Here is a 22,316-nt window from a genome sequence, read left to right on the forward strand (position 1 = left end):
GAGGACATGGGATTGTGTTGTCAACATAGAAAAACAAGTTGTTTGTAATCAGGAACGGTTGTAGCATCGTCTTCCAATACCCATAATTTGTAGGAGACAGAGTGAAACCAAACTTGTGTGAATTGTGGGATGTTTTCTCGGTTGTAAGAAATGCAGTAATAGGTGTCATGTGTGGCTATTATCTAAAAAAGAAGAAGAAGAAAAAAGATGAAGAGAGGGAGATCGACTGAGTTGTGGCAGCAATATGAGAATTAGGGTTAGGCTCTGATACTAAGTGAAACTTGGTAATTGTATTGGTTATGATAAGTCGCGATTACAATATATATATATATATATATATATATATATATATATATATATATATATACACTCTAAACCTTCTAATTATATATCGACTAATATTCTCAAATCCCATTTTGTTTGGAAAAATGGAAACATTCTCTATATATCATCAACAAACGAATAATTGTTTGCTTATCTGGATCCGTTGTTGAAACTAGTACGCTTCATATATGACATTCTCGACAAAGTAGTCATGTACGTACCGAGTGTATGGAACTTCACGATTTCTATGTAAATAAGATTTTCTCATTCTCCTACGTGAATTTTCAGTTTTATCAACCAAAATATCGGTTTTCTTTACCATTGTTGCAACAAAGATTGTTGCCTTCTTTGCGCAATCATCTGATGAAGAAGACCGAAGATAACGGAGAAAATGATGACATTTGTATGTGATAATATATTTAAAATATTGAAGGCGAAATGAATAGAATGTTAAAATAAAATGATAGTTAGAGGGTGTTTGGGATTACTTTTTAGCTTCAAAAGTTCTTTTTGTAAAAGGACTTTTGCTAAAAGAAGTTTTTTAAATTATGTTTGGATTAGCTTTTGAGAGGCAAAAATGATATTTATTGTTGTTGAGTGGAGAGAGTGTTTAATGATTGGTAAGTTTAAAGGTATTAATTGTTTAATGATTGGTAAGTTTAAAGGTATTAATGTAATTTACTTTCTATTTATTTCAAAAGTCACAAAAAGATATTAATGTAATTTACTTTCTATTTATTTCAAAAGTCAGTTTACATGACTTTTGAAAGAGAAAAATTTTGTTCTTTGCCAAAAGTCACTTCAAAAGATATTTTATAACTTCCCAAATAACTTTTAGATTTTTTTGAGTTTTTGTAAAAATAAAAAGTCTAAAAGTTGTTTAAAAAGCAATGTCAAACACCCACTTAATTATGTATTTACAGGAGAAAGGGGAATTAGCAACAAAATGTTCTTTGCTAACATAAATCTATTGAAATAGAACATGTTCCATATCGTTAATACTCATATTCCATATCAATATCATTAACATACCGATGCACGTCAATTCACCATAGAGGTGATTAATATATTTTTAATTTAATTTTGAACTTAAATTGTAATTAATTAATTCAGATTTTGGGTTATAACAATATACTGTCAATAAGAGCTTACAGATACCACTTCATTTTACAGATTTTTGGTTAACATAATTCACTCCATATTCTAATTTCTTATTCATGTTTTTCCTTTGCTTCATCGTGAAGACATTTTATTTAAATATTTTATTCAAGTTTATATTTGACTGATAGTTGTATCCTCTCATATCAGAAAAAAAATATGTCTTTTAGACATCGCATATTGTTGAATGCTACTATCATACAAAAATTCGTTTTTCTTAGTTGGAATCTTAAGTTCGTCTGCTATTTGTATCTGTTTATGCATCATTATCTATATTATTTGTTTGTGTTTTATGTATTTTCTTTATTCGTTGCCTTTACCTCTTTTTGTGCAACTTTTTGAAAAGCTTAAATCCCGTAGGAATCTTATCCCCTTAATTTAATCTCCTACACAACTAACGTGCAAATGTTTAAAAGATGGCAAATGATGCAATGCAAAATTCATAAAATGCAAACTTTATTAATGACTAGAGGTGATAATTTACCAATACATAAGAAATATATGTATGTGAAATGGATCAAGTCATAGAAAATATCATGAAAGTGGTAGGAAAGTAGGAGACTACCATTTTAAACATTTTATGTAAAACTTACCCAAGTGATAAACTTATCCTTTTTAGCATTTCATATACAATTTTTTTTATCTTTTTTATGGAACATACATAAAATATAAAATAGTCAGTTTGTTATATTGAATTATTATTATTATTTTTTTTTATATCTTTTCATCTTTTTATGAAAATAAATTTTACTTTAACTTTGTTGATCTAAAAAAATCTTGAACCCATATAATATTCTACAAACCGCGGAACTATTTAATAATAAAAATGGCAAAATTGTACGTGAAGTTGCTTTATTAGTATGTTGTTGATTAATTTATTAATTTATCAACTTATCATTGTTTAGTATTACACATTTTTATATCTTTTATGTAACATAAAAATAGCCAACAATAGTTAGTTGGTTACATTGAATTATTATAGTATTTACGATAATGAGGGACGAGAGTAACCTTCGCATACATTTTGTCATCTTTTTATGTAACATATAAACGGGATATTAAACAATATTTAGTTTGTTACGTTGCATTGTTATATTTGCGATAACAAGGGACGAGAGTAACTTCACATCAACTTTTGTTGATCCAGAATTTTTTTTTTTCTCAGACACAATACCTTGCAAACCACATGAGCTGTTATTTTTATGTAACATACATAAGTATTAAACAATAGTTAGTGTGTTACATTGAAATGTTATACTTTCAATTACAACAAACAAAAGTAAATTTCATATCAACTTTGTTGACCTAAAAAAACATTGGACTAACATAATCTCCTGCAAACAATGTGAGTTGTTCTATAATAAAAATGGAAAAATTGCATGTGAAGTTGATCGGGGTAAACGTTATTGTAATATTATTTACTCTAATAAATAAAAATCATTTGTCACTTGTAGTACTCTCATTCATTATATCACATTTCATTTTGTAGTAAATTTAGATTAAATTATATCCATATGTCTTTTTGTGAGTTCTTTTTTTTTTTTTTTTTCTAATTTATTAAATTTCATATCATATTTAAATATGGTAAAAGTAATAATAATAAATGCATATCAATTTTCATTAATGCAACTTTTCTTATAATTTCTAAATTTCTAAGTTGAATCTAATTATTTTAATTGTTTATTTATTTAAATTATTTGTTTAAATTTAAAAGAGAAATGAGCATTTCAATTTTAATAGTTAAATATTTTTGCTCTCTTTTTCTTTATAAATTCAAACTTTCTAAATATTTAGATTTTTATATTTATTTTTATTTTTTTGAAAAAATCCATGTTTTTTTATATCTGTATAGTACATGGGTCTCATTGATTAATTTATTGATTTATCAACTTATCATTTTTTAGTATTTTATATACATTTTCTTTTTATGTTTTCATGTAGCATACAAAAATAATTAAATTGTTATATTAAATTGTTATTTTTTACGACAAGGAGAGACGAGATTAAATTTCACATCAACTTTGTTGATCCAAAAAGCCCTAGACCCATACAATACCCCGCAAACAAGATGAGATGTTTTATTATAAAATCATGTGTATTTGATCATTCTAAACCTGATTATAGAGTTGTTGATTAATTTGTTGATTCATCATTTTAATTATGTTAATGACTTTATTAAAATATAAGGTGATTAATTATTGATGCACATGATGCATATATCGATGATTATTGGGGCATTTAGCTTCATTATTATCACCGACCAACACTATTCATTCTTGTTTATGATTATTGGCATAATAAAATGGAATAAAACATGTTGATTTTATATTTTATATTCATTTGATATGTATTTGATTACTACCAATATGACAATTATAATTTTTGTCCAACCAAAAAAATGGAACAACTTAAGAATGTGTAAAATACATAAATAAAAAAAAAACCTCACCCTCTATATAAAAAAATAACCCGACAGAGATTGTTAGTCAAAACAAATATGAATATTTTATAATTCATACTGTTTTCAACATAGCATAGAATATGATTAATGTCAACAAGACAAAAATTAATTTTTTTTATTACATCCAACTAGATGAAACAAGTGGAAAGAAACGTTTTCTTGCATAAAGAAAAAAATGCCCTCCATATTGAAAATAACCTTAGAATATGATGGTCAATAAGATAAACTAATGATTTTTTGTCAAACCCAAAATAAAACAATGTGAGACAAAAACTCATGTGAAAGACATAAATACCAACTTCATCCTCATCATCATACCTTTAAAAACAAGGCTAATGCCAAAAATGGGTAATGAACTAGTTTGTTTTTCATAAAACACCATTATTAAAATAATAATAATAATAATAATAATAATAATAATAATAATAATAATAATAATAATAATAAAAGTTGTATGAGAAGGTAAGCAATTGGGAACTTTGCGTTCACAATATACCTTTATTTTTTAATAATATTTTATGAAAAAAAAAATAGTTCATCAACCATTTATGACGTTAACAAGTTGAATCATCCCTTTACTTAATTGCGGAAGCATATTTATGAAAATTACATAAATAAATATAGAAAACAAAAGCATTAAAGATTTAACGTGTTTAACAAAATATCAACTCGCAAGAAGAAGATATTAATATTCTCTTGAGATTTACATTTACATGAATCTTTGGGAACCCAAATCCAATAGTGTACGGAAAAACACATGAGGGTACACCGGAGGCTCCTCTGCAAGCGCCTACAACATTTCACAAATGTTAAAATTACCAAAACACCCTTTCAAAAATTCAATAAACACAAAATAAGTTGGAAATAATAAATACCTGATGAATCAAGACAGTTGAAGGCGTCATTCCGGGCACAGTATTCACTTCAATAACTAAAACCTGCAGTCATAAGTCATAACATAAGTTGCATGCATTTAGATCTTAAAATGATAACCTAAGCCCAAGGGTAAATAGGTAAATTTACCTCGCCATTATCAACATTAACAAATGCATCAATACGAGAAAATCCTTCAAGCTCCAGGGTGTTGGCTATTAGCTCAATGCGTTCTTTACATTTCATCAATGCCTCGGTGCTAATTCATGAGTAATTAAATAAAACAAGAAAATGGTAAAGAAAAAGAAATTCCAAAAAGACAACTTTAATGGTAACTCAGTTGTAGAAAATGAAAAAAAAAAAAAAAAAAAAAAAAAAGCTCTTGTAAAGTTGTACTTCCACCGTTTTATTGATTTTAGCAACTTGACTATTTTCTAAAGTGATTAAACCTTTATATTTTTTGCTTTTTAAAAAAACCATTTTTCCCATGACAAAGTACAACAAAGCTCTCTTTCAAAAAAAAAAAAATACCACAAAGCATACGTTATCCACTGAATTAATATATAATAATCACAAATTATAATGATTCAGTGGCTAAATTGATAAAATGGTAAAAGTAGTTTATTTTGACTTTATCAAAAAAGGTTTTTCAAGTAGTGAATATATATATATATATATATATATATATAAAAGTTAATCTCATAAAAGACCTTATATTTTGTGTTTTTTTTCAGATTAAACCTCAACTTTATTTTTTGCCTGAAAAAGACCTTGTATTTTTTCATTTTTCCGAAGAAACCCTCAACTTTGTATTTTTTTCCAAAAAAAACCCTCACTTCTAACCGCATCCAAATAAACCCTCAACTTTTTTATTTTTTCTGGAAAAAACCCTCACATTTTACAATTTTTTTTTGGAAAAAAATGACTAAAAGGGTCAAATCGGAAAAAATGAAAAAAATACAGGAAAATAAAATAAATTTGAGGTTTAATCCGGATAAAAATACAGAATATAAGGTTTTTTATGAGATTAACCCAAAAAATATATAGAAAATAGTCAAGTGGCTAAATGAATAAAATGGTAAAAGTACATTGTATAAGAATTTTGTCGAAATTTTATTTATAGAAATTAGTTTCGAGTATATTTAGCACATAATATGAGTTATCAAAAAGAAAATAACAAATAAATAGTATATTATATAATATATAAGTAACCTCATTATTGAGAGTGGGGGTGGGGTAAGATTAATCCCTGTTCCACCTGCAATGAATTAATTGCTTGATACATTAAAAGATACGAAAGTAAATTCAACTTCTTGCTTTTCCTTTTATGAAAAGTGAAATTACATCTTTGACCTTTGCTTTCAGTACCTTGAAATTTCTCTTCAAGTGATAAAATGTCACCACTTTCTTTAACAGTGACACTAGGCATTAAAGAACGCATGGAGCCTCGTTTCCCAATTACTCCAACTGTTATTTCAACCCATCGACTTTTTCCTTTCCATAAAAGCCCTTCGTTTTTGGTTTTTGATTTGGGTATAATTGTAATTTCATCCGTTTCAATAAAAGGTTCAAAGATTAAAAACTCGGGTGGAGGAACTGGCATCTCAATCACACCATGTGCCTATCAAAAGTTAATAACAAACATTCATAAATTATAACCATTTCAATAAAATGCATTTTTTTTATTTTGGAAACTTATATGATATTTTAATGTACCTTATTCAAACTATTTGGAGGAATTCGAGGAAGACAATCTTCTAATGCTTTTACATAAACACCAAGGTCACTAGCACAGCTGAGTATTCAAAAGAAAAAGAAAAAAAAAAAAAAGTTTATTATAGTATCCTACTTTCATTTCTTCCAATTACACTATCGTAATTTGCAAAATAGAGCCAATTATAGCAAATTTTCAACTGCTATAATAGGGTAGATATTTCAACATACAATATGCTCTAATAACATAAATTTGAAAGTACAATGGTAGTATAAAATTTAAATATGCAGTTTTTTCAAAGTACAATAATATCTTTGGAAGTATTTTAGTAAAAAAAAAAAAGAAAGGTTAATATCATAAAAGACTTTATATATTATGTTTTTTTTTCAGGATTAAACCTCAATTTTATTTTTTTCTTGAAAAATACCTTATATTTTTCCTTTTTTTTTGGATTGGTCCTTTTAGCAATTTTTTTAGGGTTAATCTCATAAAAGACTTTATATTTTGTGTTTTTTCCAGATTAAACCTCAATTTTTTTTCCTGAAAAAGACCTTGTATTTTTTTCATTTTTTCCAAAAATAACCCTCAACCTTCTGACTCTTTCTGGAAAAGTCCTAAAACTTTTTAGTTTTTTCCGAAAAAAACCATCACATTTTACAAGTTTTTTCGGAAAAAAAAAAAGACTACAAGGGCCAGATCGAAAAAATGAAAAAATCCAAGGTCTTTTTCAGGAAAAAAAAAATAATAATAATAAATTTGAGGTTTTTCATCCAGAAAAAACACAAAATACAAGCTCTTTCATGAGATTAACCCTTTTTTTCGATTTGGCCCTTTTAGGAGTTTTTTTTTTATGAAAAAAAACTTGTCAAATATGAGGCCTTTCTCGGAAAAAAAAAAAAAAAAAAGTTAAGGATTTTTTTTCCCGAAAAAATAAAAAATACAAAGTCTTTTTCAGGAAACAAAAACAAAGTGGAGGCTAAAATTCGAAAAAACAACAACAACAACAATATATGATGTCTTTTATGCTATAAAATATAATGAAGAAATAAAAGAAAGTGAAAGTAGGTTGCTATTTGTTGCATTTTATATTTTATAGTTACCAGATTCTTGCAACTCCAGTGGAGCATCCATCTCTTGCTGGTTTAATACACAAAGTTTCACATTTCAGCTTTGATGTCACTTCACCCCAAACATCAAAACAAGATGAATTCAAAAGATCTTCTTTTCTCCTAACATCTTTATTTATTGTAAGAACCCCAAAGCTAGTAAGCTGTTCACAAAACATCAGGACGAGGGTATTTACGTCTTTTCCACATACAAGACAAAAAAAAAATTACAATTTTGTCTGTGAACTTTGACATACATGATTAACTGAGAGAGAAGTTGCAACTTTGTCCATACATATCTTTGAAGCTGAAAATCCAGGACCTGTATAAATAAATGGATTCAACTGAATAAAAAATTAAAAATATAACTTTTTTTTTCTTTTTTAATAATATTGGTTAAAAATATTAAATGCCACCTGTGTAAGGTACTTTTTCAGCTTCCAGCAATGACTGAAGTGTTCCATCTTCACCTATGCCTCCATGCACTGTTGTCCATGTCAATGAAAATCAAATTGTGGAAATAGCAATGTACTTACATTTATTTGTTTATTATATTTATAGCATCTTAATTTTGGTTTTTTATTTTTTTTCCTATTACATCATATTTTCAGTTTTAATCTCATAAAAGACCTTATAGTTTGTGTTTTTCTCCGATTAAACCTCAAATTTGTTTTTTGCCTGAAAAAGACCTTGTATTTTTTTTCATTTTTTCCGATCCGGCCCTTTTTAGTTTTTTTTTTCCAAAAAATAAAATTGTAAAAAGTGAGGGTTTTTTCGAGAAGGGTTAATCTCATAAAAGAGCTTATATTTTGTGTTTTTTTTAGGAATAAACCTCAACTTTAACTTTTTATCTAAAAAATACCTTGTATTTTTTTTTCCGAAAAAAACCCTCAACTTTGTCTATTTTTCCGAAAACCCCCTCAACCTTCTAACTGCTTTCAAATAAACCCTCAACTTTTTTAGTTTACTCGAAAAAACTCTCACATTTTACAGTTTTTTTTTTGGAAAAAGGACTAAAAGGGCCAGATCGGTAAAAATGAAAAAAATACAAAGTCTTCTTCAGGCAAAAATTAAATTTTAGGTTTAATCCAGAGAAAATACAAAATATAAGGTCTTTTATGAGATTAACCCTTTCGAGAAAAACAAAAAAATTTGAGAGTTTATTTCGAAGCAGTTAGAAGGTTGAGGGTTTTTTTCAGAAAAAAAAAAAAAAAAAAAAAAAAAAAACAAAGTTGAGGGTTTTTCGGAAAAAATGAAAAAGTACAAGGTCTTTTTTGAGATTTAATCCAGAAAAAACACAAAATATAAGGTCTTTTATGAGATTAAAACCCTTTTTTTTTTCTTATTAAAAAAAACATTGTACTTTGAAAAATCTACTCAGTTACAACATCAAACTTTCAATCTTTTTCTTGTTAGAGCATTGTACTTTGAAATTTTGATCCAATTATCCATTTATAAGTATATGACAAATTACTTATATCTAACTTGATTTATCTAAAACTTTCCACATATTTATTAATTTCAAAGTTATATATTATGAATTATCCCAAAAGAATTTATCAAGGGGTGAAAAATATGCAAACCTGCAATGAAAACAGTTGCTTGAACTTTTTTGGCTAACTTTATCCATTTATTTAGTGTGAATTTGATTGGTTGTTGATCTGATATATCAAAACCTGTGAACCAATTGTGTTTCTTTAAACCATTTTCTATTTCATCCATCACTTTTTTTCTCAATTTGGAAGTCAATTCAGCACGTGTAGGGTCAAGTGCCTCTGTGCATGCATCAAGAACTTCTTCTGTTGTATGTCTCAGAACAAGAGAGTAACTATATGGGATAAAAAACAAAACCATTTTATTTCTAAAAACATGAAACATTGTTGCATAATTAACTTTTTAATAACAAGAATTAGCTTTAGAGTGCATTGATTTGTATTTTATGAGACATAAAAATGTGTTATATAATATCAAACTACACTTACGGTAATGACCAAACTGCCCTTGAGCCAACATCAGTCGCCTCTGGTGAATCATCATTTCCAGGAGCAAGCAAACAAGGAGTTACTTCAAGCTGAAAAGGGAAAACAATCCAAAATTATTTAATTATATTATGTGGGGCTTAAAAGTGTTTATGTTTTTAAAGCTTAAACCATGAAATAAGAGGTGTAAAGAAGAAAGCTCACATCACCAGATACTTGAAGATTGAGCCAAACATTAGTCCCACTCATAAGGGACACCTGGCGTTCAGAAGTATCTCCACCAAATATTACAAACACCTTTTGTAAACCTTCATGTTTTGAAGGATTTGATGTTCTTGATGATGATTTATTACAAAATGAAGCAAGATTTGGGAACTGAATACAAGCATGCTGAATGATTGTTCTTAGGATATTGGAGTGTGAAAATCCAACCTAGAAAACAACAAAATTTCTATGTTATTAGAAGCATAGTGAAAGAAAATTTGAACAACAAAAAATAGTTACCTTTGAAGCTTGTTGAAATAGGAAACTTGTTTGCTCCATTCCACTAATCTAAAAAAAAAAACAATGATATGTTAATATAATAGAGCAAAAAGTACACTAGTTATAAAAAGGAATAAATAAAATTACTACCAAGTTAATATCAGTAAATATAACAGTTCCTGATTCTGTTTTCCCAAAATCATTTGCTTCTGATGCTGACATGGCAGCAGAAGGAGGTAAAAACCAACCATCAATTCTTGCAAAATCCCTTAAACCAAGCTTTTTGAATAAAATAGAAGCCCCTTCTCGAATTTTGTTAATTACATCTAATGGAAAACGAGGTGGAGTGTGATAAACAACCTGAAAAAAGAAAAAAAAAAAAAAAAAAAAAAGTATAATTTGGTGTAATTTAAATTTACCCTTTTGTGTTAAAAAGAATTAGTACCTGTTGAGTGGGAAGATACTTCCTCCTGTAGTTAAATATTGCATCTTTCTCACTTATGTCACCACTGTTGCTTGTTTGAAGCTCCACCTGATTAGAAATTATGTTATAAATGAATATGGGACCCACAAAATGGAGAATGAAGAGAAACATATAAAAATATCAGGAGTTTAGATGTTAATTATTACCTCAGTTGGAAGAAAAACAACTGGTTGTTGGATAGAATCAGAACCAACATCAAGAACAATAGCTGTAAACTCTTTTCCTCCTCCAAGAAAAATTTCAACTATAACCTTATCATCAATCCCCTTAAAAGTAAAAGAAATAAAAACTTAAGGAATAAGTTTTAACTTAAAGAGAAATGAAAGAGAAACCATGGTGTAAAAGATGAAAAGAACCTCAGACATGATTTCTCTAACTTTGGTTAGAGAATCATCAACACCATATGCAACTGTAACTCCAATACTTGATCCTGCTCTTGTTGGTTTCACCTGAGTAAACAAATATTGATCTCTTGTATGTGAAAAAGACATAAATGCCCTCCTTGTATTAAAAAATAAAGTGAAGGGGTAATAGATATATACCACAACTTTCCCTGAGTTAGCATCTAGTTGATTGTTGGAAAACCATCTTGATAAACCAGATTCATCCAATTCATTTCCCTGAAATAGATTTCTAAACAATTAACACAAACAAAAAAAAATGTTTTCATAATATCTTAAGTGAAAACATTGGATTCTTTTCTTCCATATGGAGTGGAGGTTATGAAGCTATAAACATATGACTTGAAATATAGTTTATGGGAAGTGTTTTGACTTTTGACTATTGGTCAAATGTGTAAGATATTCTTAATATAGAGAAAGTAATGAAGTTTTGAGAAAGCTAATAATGATTATTGAATTCAAGGAAAAATACCTGAAGTACAAAATTGGGAACTGTTATGAATCCTTGTCTCTTAAGCTCCAAGGAAGCATCATACTGCAAATGAAAATGGAACAAAAAAAAATAAAAAGTGAGCACTAATCATCATAATATATAAGTTCATTTATTTATATTATTTGTGCTTTCAATTTTCTTTTCTTGTTAAGACTTAAGACATTGTACTTTGAAAAACTCAATCTAATTATACCATGGTACTTTTACTTTTTTCTTATTTAGACATTATACTTTAATAGTAAAAAATATGCTATAATTGGATAGCTTTTTCAAAGTAAAATGGTATAATAGTAAAAAAAAAAAAATGAAAGTACATTGAAAAATAATCTTACCTTGTCAAATGCAGTTCGACATTCTTTTGATCTTGTGCCAATAAATGGAACATTTGATTTTTCTAGAAGCTCCTGAAGAGTTGATAAAGAGCAAAATATAATTATAAGTTTATAACCACAAAAAAAAAATGATTCCAAATATTTATATGATAAAACATTTAGCAACAATGGTTTTAACTTTTAACCTGAATGCCTCCATCTTCACCAAATCGACCATGTATAACAGGGAAAACTATGTCCACATAAGCAGCCAGGTGTTCTGCAAAGTCAGTTAAAGTCTCGAATCCTTGTGCCAGACTGGCAATTTTTAAAAAATAAAAAATGAAAATTTAAGGTTAGTTATCTTATGTTAATAGTTAATACAATCCTGTTTTTGTAACATATATAAGTTCCTTACTTGATTAATTATTTAAGATAAGATATTTCTAGTTTCCATATTGAGCTCTAAGTTAGTTGTGTAATGTGTTGTTTGATGTAAATTTTTAGAATTATATTGTGAAACTTTATCAAAATATCTTCTTCATGATTTATATTTTTATTGTTGTGTTATGAAACTTTAGTGTACCCTAAAGAATGAAATTTGAAAGAGAGAAATTAGAATTCTCACTGACAATTTATTTACCTCTCAAGTTTGAAGTCAAAATCAGCAGGAGTATTTGAATAAACCTGAAAAATAGAAAATAGATTGAGAACAAAAGGGTTAAATGAATTAACAATTTCATTTTTCTTTTTAGCTTAAAAAAGAATGTAGGTGACTCTATATGATGATGAAGCAATAAACTAACGACAGGAATTTGTTAGAAATTGTACTTTTACAAAGGGTTAAAATGCATATTTATACAACAACATGTCACTTTTTTGCCAATTTATTCAACAAAATTGTTTTTATACGAATTATGCAACAAGAATTCATTTTAGGAGCAAAATTCGTGTCAGTTGCATAGATTGTTAAGAAAAGAGTAAATTTGTTGCATAAAATACAACATTAAAGCTAAAGTTATGTATTTACACATTGCAATCATTGCTACTTATTAAAGCTTTTCATTTTGGTCCACAAGATTCCATTAAGTTGTCGTTATTCGAGGGCATTTTAGGCATTTTATTATCAGTCAAACAAGTAAAATAAACTGTCAAACCTGGGCAGATGATATTGCATATGCATTGAGATTTGGATCAATGTAATAGCAGCTAACATGAAGGTCATCCCCCTGATACAAACAAAACACACAAAATTTGAGTATGTATGTATATGTATAATGTATTTATATGTGTGTTTGAAAGATTTGTAAAGAATTACATTTACTAAATTAAATTAGCACATGAATGGACACATGTCATGTTTTTAAAGCTGCTTGCAAGTGTAGTATGAAACAAATTAATAAAAGAAAAGAAACATACATACATAAATTCTACAAGTCATATCATAGATGAGTGCATATTAAAAGAAATGAAGACAACCCTTGTTTTTATTGACTTTTTACAATATAACTTCATCAGTAATAGACTAACAGATATTTTATTGAAAAAGTCTAAAACTTTAAATAAGTTTGATGTAAAAAAAATTATATTTTAATATACATAATGAATTAATGTCAATTTAATTTATGATATTACATCACAAGATACAAATAGTACATACAGAATATTATTATACAAATAAGAAACTAAAAATGCATAAATTCAAAGTTGAAGGACTAATTTGTACAAAGGAAACTTTAACACCAAATTTGATGTTACTAAATAGTATAGCAGAGTCTAGGTTCAAAGTCAACTGGCATGAAGCTATCCAAGTTTTTTAAAACCCAACTTCATGCATCATTTAAATTCAATTTGAAGTTTCATTTTACCCCCTTGGTTTTACATAAAGCTTTCCAATCATACCCCTTCTTTTTTCAGTTTCTGTTATATACCCTTACTCATTTCAATATATTAAACTTAATCAACTATAAACACATAATAAAAAATATGTATTATGTTTAGTATTTTACCCCCTTGGTTTTACATAAAGCTTTCCAATTATACCCCTTCCTTTTTTAGTCAGTTTTTTTGGTATCTTTTTTCCGTATCGTGTGCTCAAAGAAATCTAAGAACATGTGTTTTGGTTAGCCTATTGATCACATGTGTTAATCCATTTTTATGGATGTAACTACCCTCAACTTTTCTTAAGTCATTATGCCTTTGTATTAGAGTAGTTATCTTATTCCTCCAAAAGTATCAAAGATTCTAGCTCATCCTAATGGTAATAGGAGAAAAGTATGCATAGGAAATGTTTGTGATATACAACAATGAGATTTTGAAGTCTTGTTTATCCTTCCATTATGAAAGACATTGTTGGATGTAAATTGGTCAGATCTTAGAGCTTGTCTAGTAACTAAGGATAACTCTCATATGAGAGCACATAATCATTCCTATATATTTTTTCTGTAATAAGAAGCATGGGAATCAAACTAGTCTTGTATTCATATACATACCCCCATTGATATAGAAGAATGTAGATTTGAAGTTATTCATTCAATAATAATTTTAGATGAAAGGTCTAGGAAGTCTCAAATGCTTCCTAGGTATTGTGGTGGTTGAATGTCAAAAGGGAATATTCATGTATCATAAAAAAGAAATATCCTTGACAATAGAGCAACTGATTTCCAAATGGTTTCTGATATTAAGATTTGTCTGTTTCCTTAATATATTGAGCCATGGCATGAACTGCGTGTAAACACAAGAGTTGGAAGATTCCATGGCAAGATTTATCTGTAAGAATCTGATAGTTCATGAGCATAAAAGCATATGGCGGTTGACAAGGAACGCAGTAAATTTTCAATCGTTGCAGTTACGGGAAATCATAGAAAGTAATTTGAACTCTGAAATGAGAAACACAGATTCACTAATTGAGCTGATTGAATTACTTTACCAATATTCATACCTGAATATGATCAAGCACTGATCTCGCGGAATTAAGCGAAATCCCTCGCTCAGCAGATGGGCCTCCGCAAATTAACCCGACTTTTAAAACCCTCGGTTTTTCTCTCTTCTTCTCACCAACTCCCTCCACTTCCCGATCATCAATGGCTACCACTTCACTGCTCGAATGAACAACTCCAATTCCACGAAACCTATTTTGTCCTGAACTCATCCTATTGACAGCTACACTGGCAGGTAAGATAATATCCGGGGACTGAATTCTGGGGAAGATAGAAGAAGAATCAAATCGAGGTTTACTTGAGAGAGTAGAAGAAGTACGCATTTGGAGTGAGAGAAGTTATGTTTCTGATGAGTAAGAATAATAAAAGCAGGTGGTGGAGATGATGGAAGTGATGTATTTATGCGGTGGTGGCCGGCCAGGGAAAAGGAAGAATCCATTTTGGATTTTCAGAGAAGAACGAAGTGATTCGCTTTCAGTTGTCATTTGTTGCGTCTTCTTCGTTCGCTTTCTGTTGTCATTTGTTGTTGGGTCTTCTTCTATTCATTAGTTAAATGCTTATTTACGCATTTTTATCTCTTTATCAATGCCATAAAATAGCTTATTACAAGAATAACTAATTGTTATTTTTGTTTATTTTTAGTATTTTTTTATATGTTTGACCAATAAATTTATTTAAAGTGTTTAAAAAGTATTATTATAACTATTATTAAAGGTTAAACTTACTTAAATGTTTAAAAATTGTTAAGTTTATTGGTGAAATACATACAGAAAAAATGACTAAATGTGACAATTACAAAACTTCATTACCCTCCTAAGTTTATTGGTCGTCGGAAATCTACTAGTCATACTTTACTTTTTGAACACTATATATAAATTTAATGGTTAAACACTTACAAGCATACAAAATCAAGAGTTAAAGCCAAGGTTTTAGTTAGTATTCACTAACTATTAAGGTGAGTTGTAAGGAGCTTTTCAATAGGGATACATGGCTTAATAATTAAGAATTTACTTAAAGGTATCTTAAGATAAGAATGTTCATATGTGATATGTGATATGTGATATTTGATTATGATATGAGTTTAAAAAGTAATTTGAATTGTATGTTCCTAATGTGAAAAGGTTTAACAATATGTTTGTGCATAGTAAATGAATACCATGTTAGCCACAATTTCCCAGACCAGATTAGGAAAACATTATCGGCGTGGTACCTCCCATTACAAAGTAGTTGTCTAGAAATTAGATATTATGATAGATTGATTTGTTTTTCTATCATGGTAAGACATATTTGACATATTGTCATGAGTTAGGTCCTTTTGGACACCAAATTTGACATGTAGCCGTGAGTTAAAGAAATGATGAAAGATTACGGATGGTCTGTAAGCTTGCATTTGTGTGAGGACATTCATTACATAGCCTCGAAGTAGTTCTAAAGTTTATGAAATGATTTTGTTATCAAATGTTGCATGAGCTTTGGGTCTAAACACATATGACTCACGAGACATTATTGTCTTATGTATGTTTTATTTAATGCCATGTATCGCAGGGTACACAGAAGTAGGCAGACTAGCAACAAGATTTTGAAGGGAATGAACTTAGTTTCTTTTGTATATATATTGAAGAGTTTTGTGAATTATCAGTTGTACACGTGTAGTTGTTTTGAAACTAAAGCAAAATATCTAGGTTTTTCTGAAATCGCATGTTGATAACTATGTTTAAAATGGGAAAATATTTTTAAACCTATAGTAATTATTATTTTATAAAAGGATGAATGTCACATTCGATTTGTATGAAAGATTGAAAGTTATCAAAAAATATTTATGGCTTAGATGGGACGTGGGAGGTTTTGGGTCCAAACTGAAGGGAGGGTGTGTGTGGTCGACGTTAGTGAATGTTTTTGATAATTTGTATGACAAACATATTATTCATCATTCGTTTTTGTATAAAAGAATAGAGAATGATAGTCATAATCGTTTTTGGGATGAAGTGTGGTTGGGCAAGTTGAACCAGTTTCCTATGTTTTATGCATTAGAAATGGAAAAAAAAATATATTCTTATTAAGGATAAATGGAGAGATAGAGTTTGGAGCTGAAACTAGAATAGATAAATTTGGGGAGGTGCTAATGTTGAGCAAGAGCAACTCTCAACTTTGATTATATGCTCGATCAAGTGCAATTTGGTGTTGATAATGACAAATGGGAAGGGGAGTAAAGATTCTGATTACAGTTAGTAGTGCTAGATGCTACATTGATGATGTTTCCTTAATTTTATGTTCGGACGACAATGGTATTAAATGGTGTAAGTTGGTCCCAATGAAGGTAAACATTTTACATGCCCTAGGTGAAGTTGGTGGATAGTGGCATTGACATGCCTACTTACCTTTTGCATCTGGAAGACTCAAGTCATCTGTTTGTGGCGTGCGCAGTAACTGCTCATATTTTGTTGAAGATTGTGAAGTTAGATTTGTCATTTCCTCCTTTTTCGAGTGTTGCTAATCTTTTAGCTTAGGCACGATTAGAGTTGTGGTGACAAGGATAAGAGTTCTTGAGCTCATTGTTTTGACCAAGATATGGATGTTTTAGCGGTATAGAAACAATGTCATTTTTCAGTAATCAGTCAGCTCAAGAAACAATATTTTTAAAAATATTGTCATTAATTATTTTGATTGGTTTTCGAATAAGAACAATAGAGTTAGTGTAACTTGGACTTTATGGTTATAAAACCTATTGCTTTCTTTCTTTCTGTAATTTTTTTCCTCTAACCTCTTGTTAATGGATATTATAAAATTGTAGCTGTTAAAAAAACAAACCAACAAAATAATCCTCGAACTTTTTTTGGTAGTTACTAAATATAAAATTTTCATCCATCTGATCTCAAAACACATACTCCCCATTTTTTAAAATTAAAGTAAATCCATATGTCCATATATAGTGTAATATAAGTTTTCATAATTAATAATCAAATAAAAAAATATTTAGTAAAAAGAAGTTACTAAATACACATGAAAACTGAATCAAATTCAGGGTTTACAAGTAATTAAGCTGTGTAGATTAATTTAAACTATTATAAAACAGTATAGCCTAAGTCCAAATATTAATGAACACAAAAAGTAATTTGGATAATTTTGAATTTTCATAAAGTATAATTTATTTTTTCATTTGATTTTATTAATTAAGAGAGAATATTTTTAACTTGTAGCAAGCAACAACTATTTAGATTCTTCTCTAATTTAATTGGCCGTCCAACTATTTACAATTATCAATTAAACCAATTATCTTTTACATATAAATTCCAATTCATTTATTCCAAATATCCAAAGTATTGACCTTATTGTTTGTTTTATATACACTACAAACTTTCCATTACTCGATTTTGAAAATTATTCCTATTATTATTTTAAGAAATTTATCAATATATCCGTTAGTCCTACACATGTCATATGTGGTTATTAATTTTCTGATTTCAAAATTTTTGAATTTTCTGAAAAAAAAAAATAGACCACAATTTAAGTAACTAAGGGGGAAAAAATACATAAATTCATAGCATTTTGTCATTGTATTTTACCTAGAATCACAAGTTCAATCTAAATTTTGAAAATGTCCCATTGCTGTCCTTAAATATTCATTTTGTTGCAGATAATGGTCTTCAAAATTTAGACTAAACTTGCGATTTTAAGTAAACTATAAGACCATATACGCAACGAAATAAGAAAATTAAGGAAGCCATTGGGACAATTTCAACTTTTTGACCGAAATTGAGATTTTGAGTAAAGCATAGGGACCAAATTTGTAATTTACTCTTAATATAATAATACTTCCATCACGGAAAAAATAGTTAAATAACTAAATCAATAAAATGACGAAAGCAAGCACGTGCTTCTTTTGTACTTCCTCGTTATACTATACTTCATGTCAAGAAAATATGTGAAGCTCGTTTCCAAGAACAACTCGATATGTTTTTTTGAAATATCTAAAAATCTATATGTCAAATCCAATCAATATTTTACAATCGATTCTACAAATTCCCAATTCCATCAACTATTCAAACTACTCAACCCCAACTTCTTCACCACTTTCCCATTTCCAAAAACCCTCCGAATTTCCACTACTTCATCCCATTTATCATTCAACGAGTACAAATTCGAAAGCAATGAGTGATACTCAAAACTATCCGACTCCATTTCCAACAATTTCCTCCCCACAAGCTCCCCAACCTCTATGTTCATGTTAGTTCTACACGCACTCAAGAGAGCTCCCAATACGGGTTTTTGATAATTCATATTTTTCATTAAATCATACGCTTCTTTTAAACTATTAGCGCGTCCTAACATGTCTATAACGCAAGTCAAATGTTCCATGCTTGGTTGAATCTTGTATTTGGTGACCATTAGGTCAAAAAACTTACACCCCTCTTCAATTAGTCCAGAGTGACTGCAAGCTGAGAGGAGAGAGGTGAATGTAATTGTATCCGGTCTGTATCCGTTTTCGTGCATTTTGGTGAAAAGTTTACAAGATTCGATCCCTTGACCATTCATTCCATATGCTGCAATCGTTGCAATCATTAAATAGTTAAAGTTGGAGTTAGAATTACAATGAGGGTAAAATGAAAGAAATAGCAATGTAGTTTTGATTGTTTGTTTATTATAGTATCTTACTTTCATTTCTTTCTATTTTACAACATTGTATTTTGAGAAAATCTAGTTTATGATAGCAATGTCGATTTTTACTGCTATAGTTGGGTGGATTTTTTAGATACAAAACCTTATATTTTGTGCTTTTTCTGGGTTAAACCTCAAACTTTATTTTTTTCGTGAAAAAAACCTTGTATTTTTTTTTTCATTTTTTCTGAAAAAACTCTCAACTTTGTAATTTTTTTTTTTTTCCGAAAAAACCTTCAACCTTCTAACTGTTTCCGGGAAAAACTTAGCTTTTTAAGTTTTTTTTTTTCGAAAAAACCCTAAGATTTACATAGTTGTCTGAATTATAACATGCTACTATCAATTCTTTCGATCACAACATTGTACTTATAGTTTTCTTTTTCTTATTAAAGCATTGTAATTTAAAAACTTTACCCAATTATAGCATTGCACTTCCACTTTTTTTCTTATTAGAGCATTATACTTTGAAAACACTACCCAATTATAGCATTGCAATTTGATTTTTTTTCTTACTAAAAAAATTATATCTACCTAACTATAGCAATATCATCCATATACAAAGCAATTTTGATTGCTATAAATAGGTGGATTTTTCGAAGTATAATATATACAATAACAATAACAATAACAATAACAAACCTGCAATCATAATGTTCCATGAGGTTTGATCTCGCTTGAAATCATTTCTTTCAAACAATTCTTGAGCCTTGTCTACATTTCCAATCTTTGCATATGAATCAATCAAAATGTTGATAATTTGTGTCTCAAAATCCAACCCAAGTTTCAATATATAACCATGAAACATCTCAAGAAAACTACCCGAGTTACCCTGAAGTAAAGAAATAATCGTTACAGAATCCGGCTTATACTCTAATTGCATATGATGAAAGAATCTAACACCCATGGAAAAACATCCACCTTTCATATAACCATAAATCATAGTATTCCATGTCACAATATTCCTTAAAGACATCAAATCAAAGAAAATTTCAGCGCTTTTTATGCTTCCACATCTCATATACATATCTATCAAAGCATTCCCAACAATAAGATATGAACAAAACCCTTTCATGAGACTAAATTTATGGATCATATTACCTTCTTTTACTAATCCCATTTGTCCACATGATTGAAAGATTGTCACCATTGTTATACAATCCATTAACACTTTACTACAAATCATTTCTTGAAAAACAACCATTGAGTTCTTGATTTTGTTGTTTGAATTATATACAGATATCATTGCATTCCATGATGCAGTATTTGGTTTCTGAATGCAATGGAATAAAAATAAAAACTCGGCTGCTTTCACATCTGAACACTTTCCATATGCATCCAAGATTGAAGTACATAAAACAACATCTTGATCTATGTTTACACCCTGTTTGATAATCATCGAATGGATCAATTTGATTCTTTTAAGGTTTCCAAGACTCGCATAAGCAGGAAGCACATTAGCAAATGAGAAAGAATCTGGTTTCATATCGGGTTCCATTAACATGTGTTCATAGATATCTACAGCTTCTTGTGCATACCCTTTTTGTTTGTAGGCTGAAATTAAAGTGTTCCATGATACTAAAGTCTTGTTTATTTGTTCAAATACAATTAGGGCATAATCAAGCCTTTCACATTTTGCATACATGTTGAAAATAGCAGTTCCTAATTGGAGATTGGAGTATAAACCAATAGTGATCAAGTGGCTGTGAATAGTTGTTCCAATAGTAACTTCTCTGACACTTGAAAGTAAAGCTAAGAATGTGACAACATTTGGGATTGGATTTTTGGCTTGTTTTAGGGATTTAAAAAGGTTAAAGACTTTTGGAGAGTTGTGGTTTTGTGAGAATCCTGTAATCAATGAGTTCCATGAGACTATATCTTTATGAATCATATTGTTGAAAACGTTTTGAGCAAGATCCAGTCTCCCCATTTTGGCGTACATTGATATCAAGGAATTCATTATGAGGAGATGATTTTCGAACCCATTTTGTTTGATGAAATCGTGTACAAAATTCCCTTTTTTGATACTGTTTAAATTGCTACAAGCTTTGATTACGTGACATAGAGAATGTACATTTGGGAAGATAGAAAACTCCACCATGTTCTCAAAAGCAATCACTACATCATTATACGCGTGGTTGCTTCCAAGATCATGTATCATATGATCAAACACGTCCTTGTTGCTTCTCATTGGCATTTCATCGAACACCTTATGAGCGTCACGAAATTCTCCAAGCTTCAAATACATCAACACTAGATCATTCCCAACATCAACACAGCTATCTAAAACACCGCATTTGATCAAGTACCCATGATTCACGAGTCCGGAATCAAGAGATGGCAGAGAAGAACATGATTTGAGAATTGAAGAAAACGTAGAAATTTCGGGTTTTGAAATGGATAGGAGTTTCTTGTAAAGAAAAAGGGATTGTAAGTATCGGCGGCTTTGGCAGAAAGATTTGATTAGGAGGTTCATTCATGTGATGGGGTTTCTTTGGAGTCGGAAGTGGCGGGAAAAATCTAACCATCAAAATCCGTTAAGGTACGTCGGAAATTGCCATGGACAGTAATCTTCAGTTTTTTCTTGTCCGCGACAGAGAATAATAATATAGTGATATTATCCACAACTAAATATAAATACTTTGTTATTATAAGTAAAAAATATATAAAGACATTATTATAACTAAATATATTATCCATAGCGATAGAACAAAAAAAATACGTAATTATTTTATTTGTTTAATCTTTTGTAAATAAATAAAACAAGAAAGAAACTAGTGTAGGTATAAACCCTAGATGAATATGTTAGCTCATTTTATGTAAAAAGTTCTTAAAAATGGATTCTTATTTGCTTTATCTTTGTTAAATAAACAATGGAAATGTATATTTCATAAGAAGTTTGAGAATTGTATTATATCCGTCGTTGTTAATTGAGAG

The 22,316-nt window shown here is 29.0% G+C and overlaps 2 protein-coding genes across 2 annotated transcripts; both read right to left on the reverse strand.

The window, feature by feature from the left end:
• Positions 1-4,539: 4,539 nt before the first annotated feature.
• On the reverse strand, positions 4,540-15,259 carry LOC145066554 (D-alanine-D-alanine ligase family). Its single transcript, XM_079013847.1, has 24 exons — positions 14,729-15,259; positions 12,945-13,016; positions 12,431-12,474; positions 11,994-12,105; positions 11,809-11,880; positions 11,456-11,518; positions 11,125-11,202; positions 10,939-11,031; positions 10,729-10,848; positions 10,544-10,630; positions 10,249-10,458; positions 10,120-10,167; positions 9,820-10,047; positions 9,619-9,707; positions 9,220-9,464; positions 8,053-8,121; positions 7,894-7,958; positions 7,631-7,800; positions 6,533-6,611; positions 6,185-6,437; positions 6,029-6,074; positions 4,967-5,075; positions 4,819-4,881; positions 4,540-4,733 (listed from the first exon to the last, which is right to left on the reverse strand). The coding sequence occupies exons 1-24, from the start codon at positions 15,047-15,049 to the stop codon at positions 4,653-4,655; spliced, it is 2,817 nt and encodes a 938-aa protein (XP_078869973.1). The 5' UTR covers positions 15,050-15,259; the 3' UTR covers positions 4,540-4,652.
• Positions 15,260-18,581: 3,322 nt separating this feature from the next.
• Positions 18,582-22,003, reverse strand: LOC145070480 (putative pentatricopeptide repeat-containing protein At3g01580). The gene is made up of 2 exons (XM_079017422.1): positions 20,022-22,003; positions 18,582-19,267 (listed from the first exon to the last, which is right to left on the reverse strand). Exons 1-2 carry the CDS (start codon positions 21,853-21,855, stop codon positions 18,759-18,761), a joined length of 2,343 nt encoding a protein of 780 aa, XP_078873548.1. The 5' UTR covers positions 21,856-22,003; the 3' UTR covers positions 18,582-18,758.
• Between the last annotated feature and the right edge of the window lie 313 nt (positions 22,004-22,316).

This window comes from Lactuca serriola, chromosome 8 (genome assembly GCF_051521515.1).
Source record: "Lactuca serriola cultivar US96UC23 chromosome 8, Lser_US96UC23_V15, whole genome shotgun sequence".
Lineage (NCBI taxonomy): Eukaryota > Viridiplantae > Streptophyta > Magnoliopsida > Asterales > Asteraceae > Lactuca > Lactuca serriola.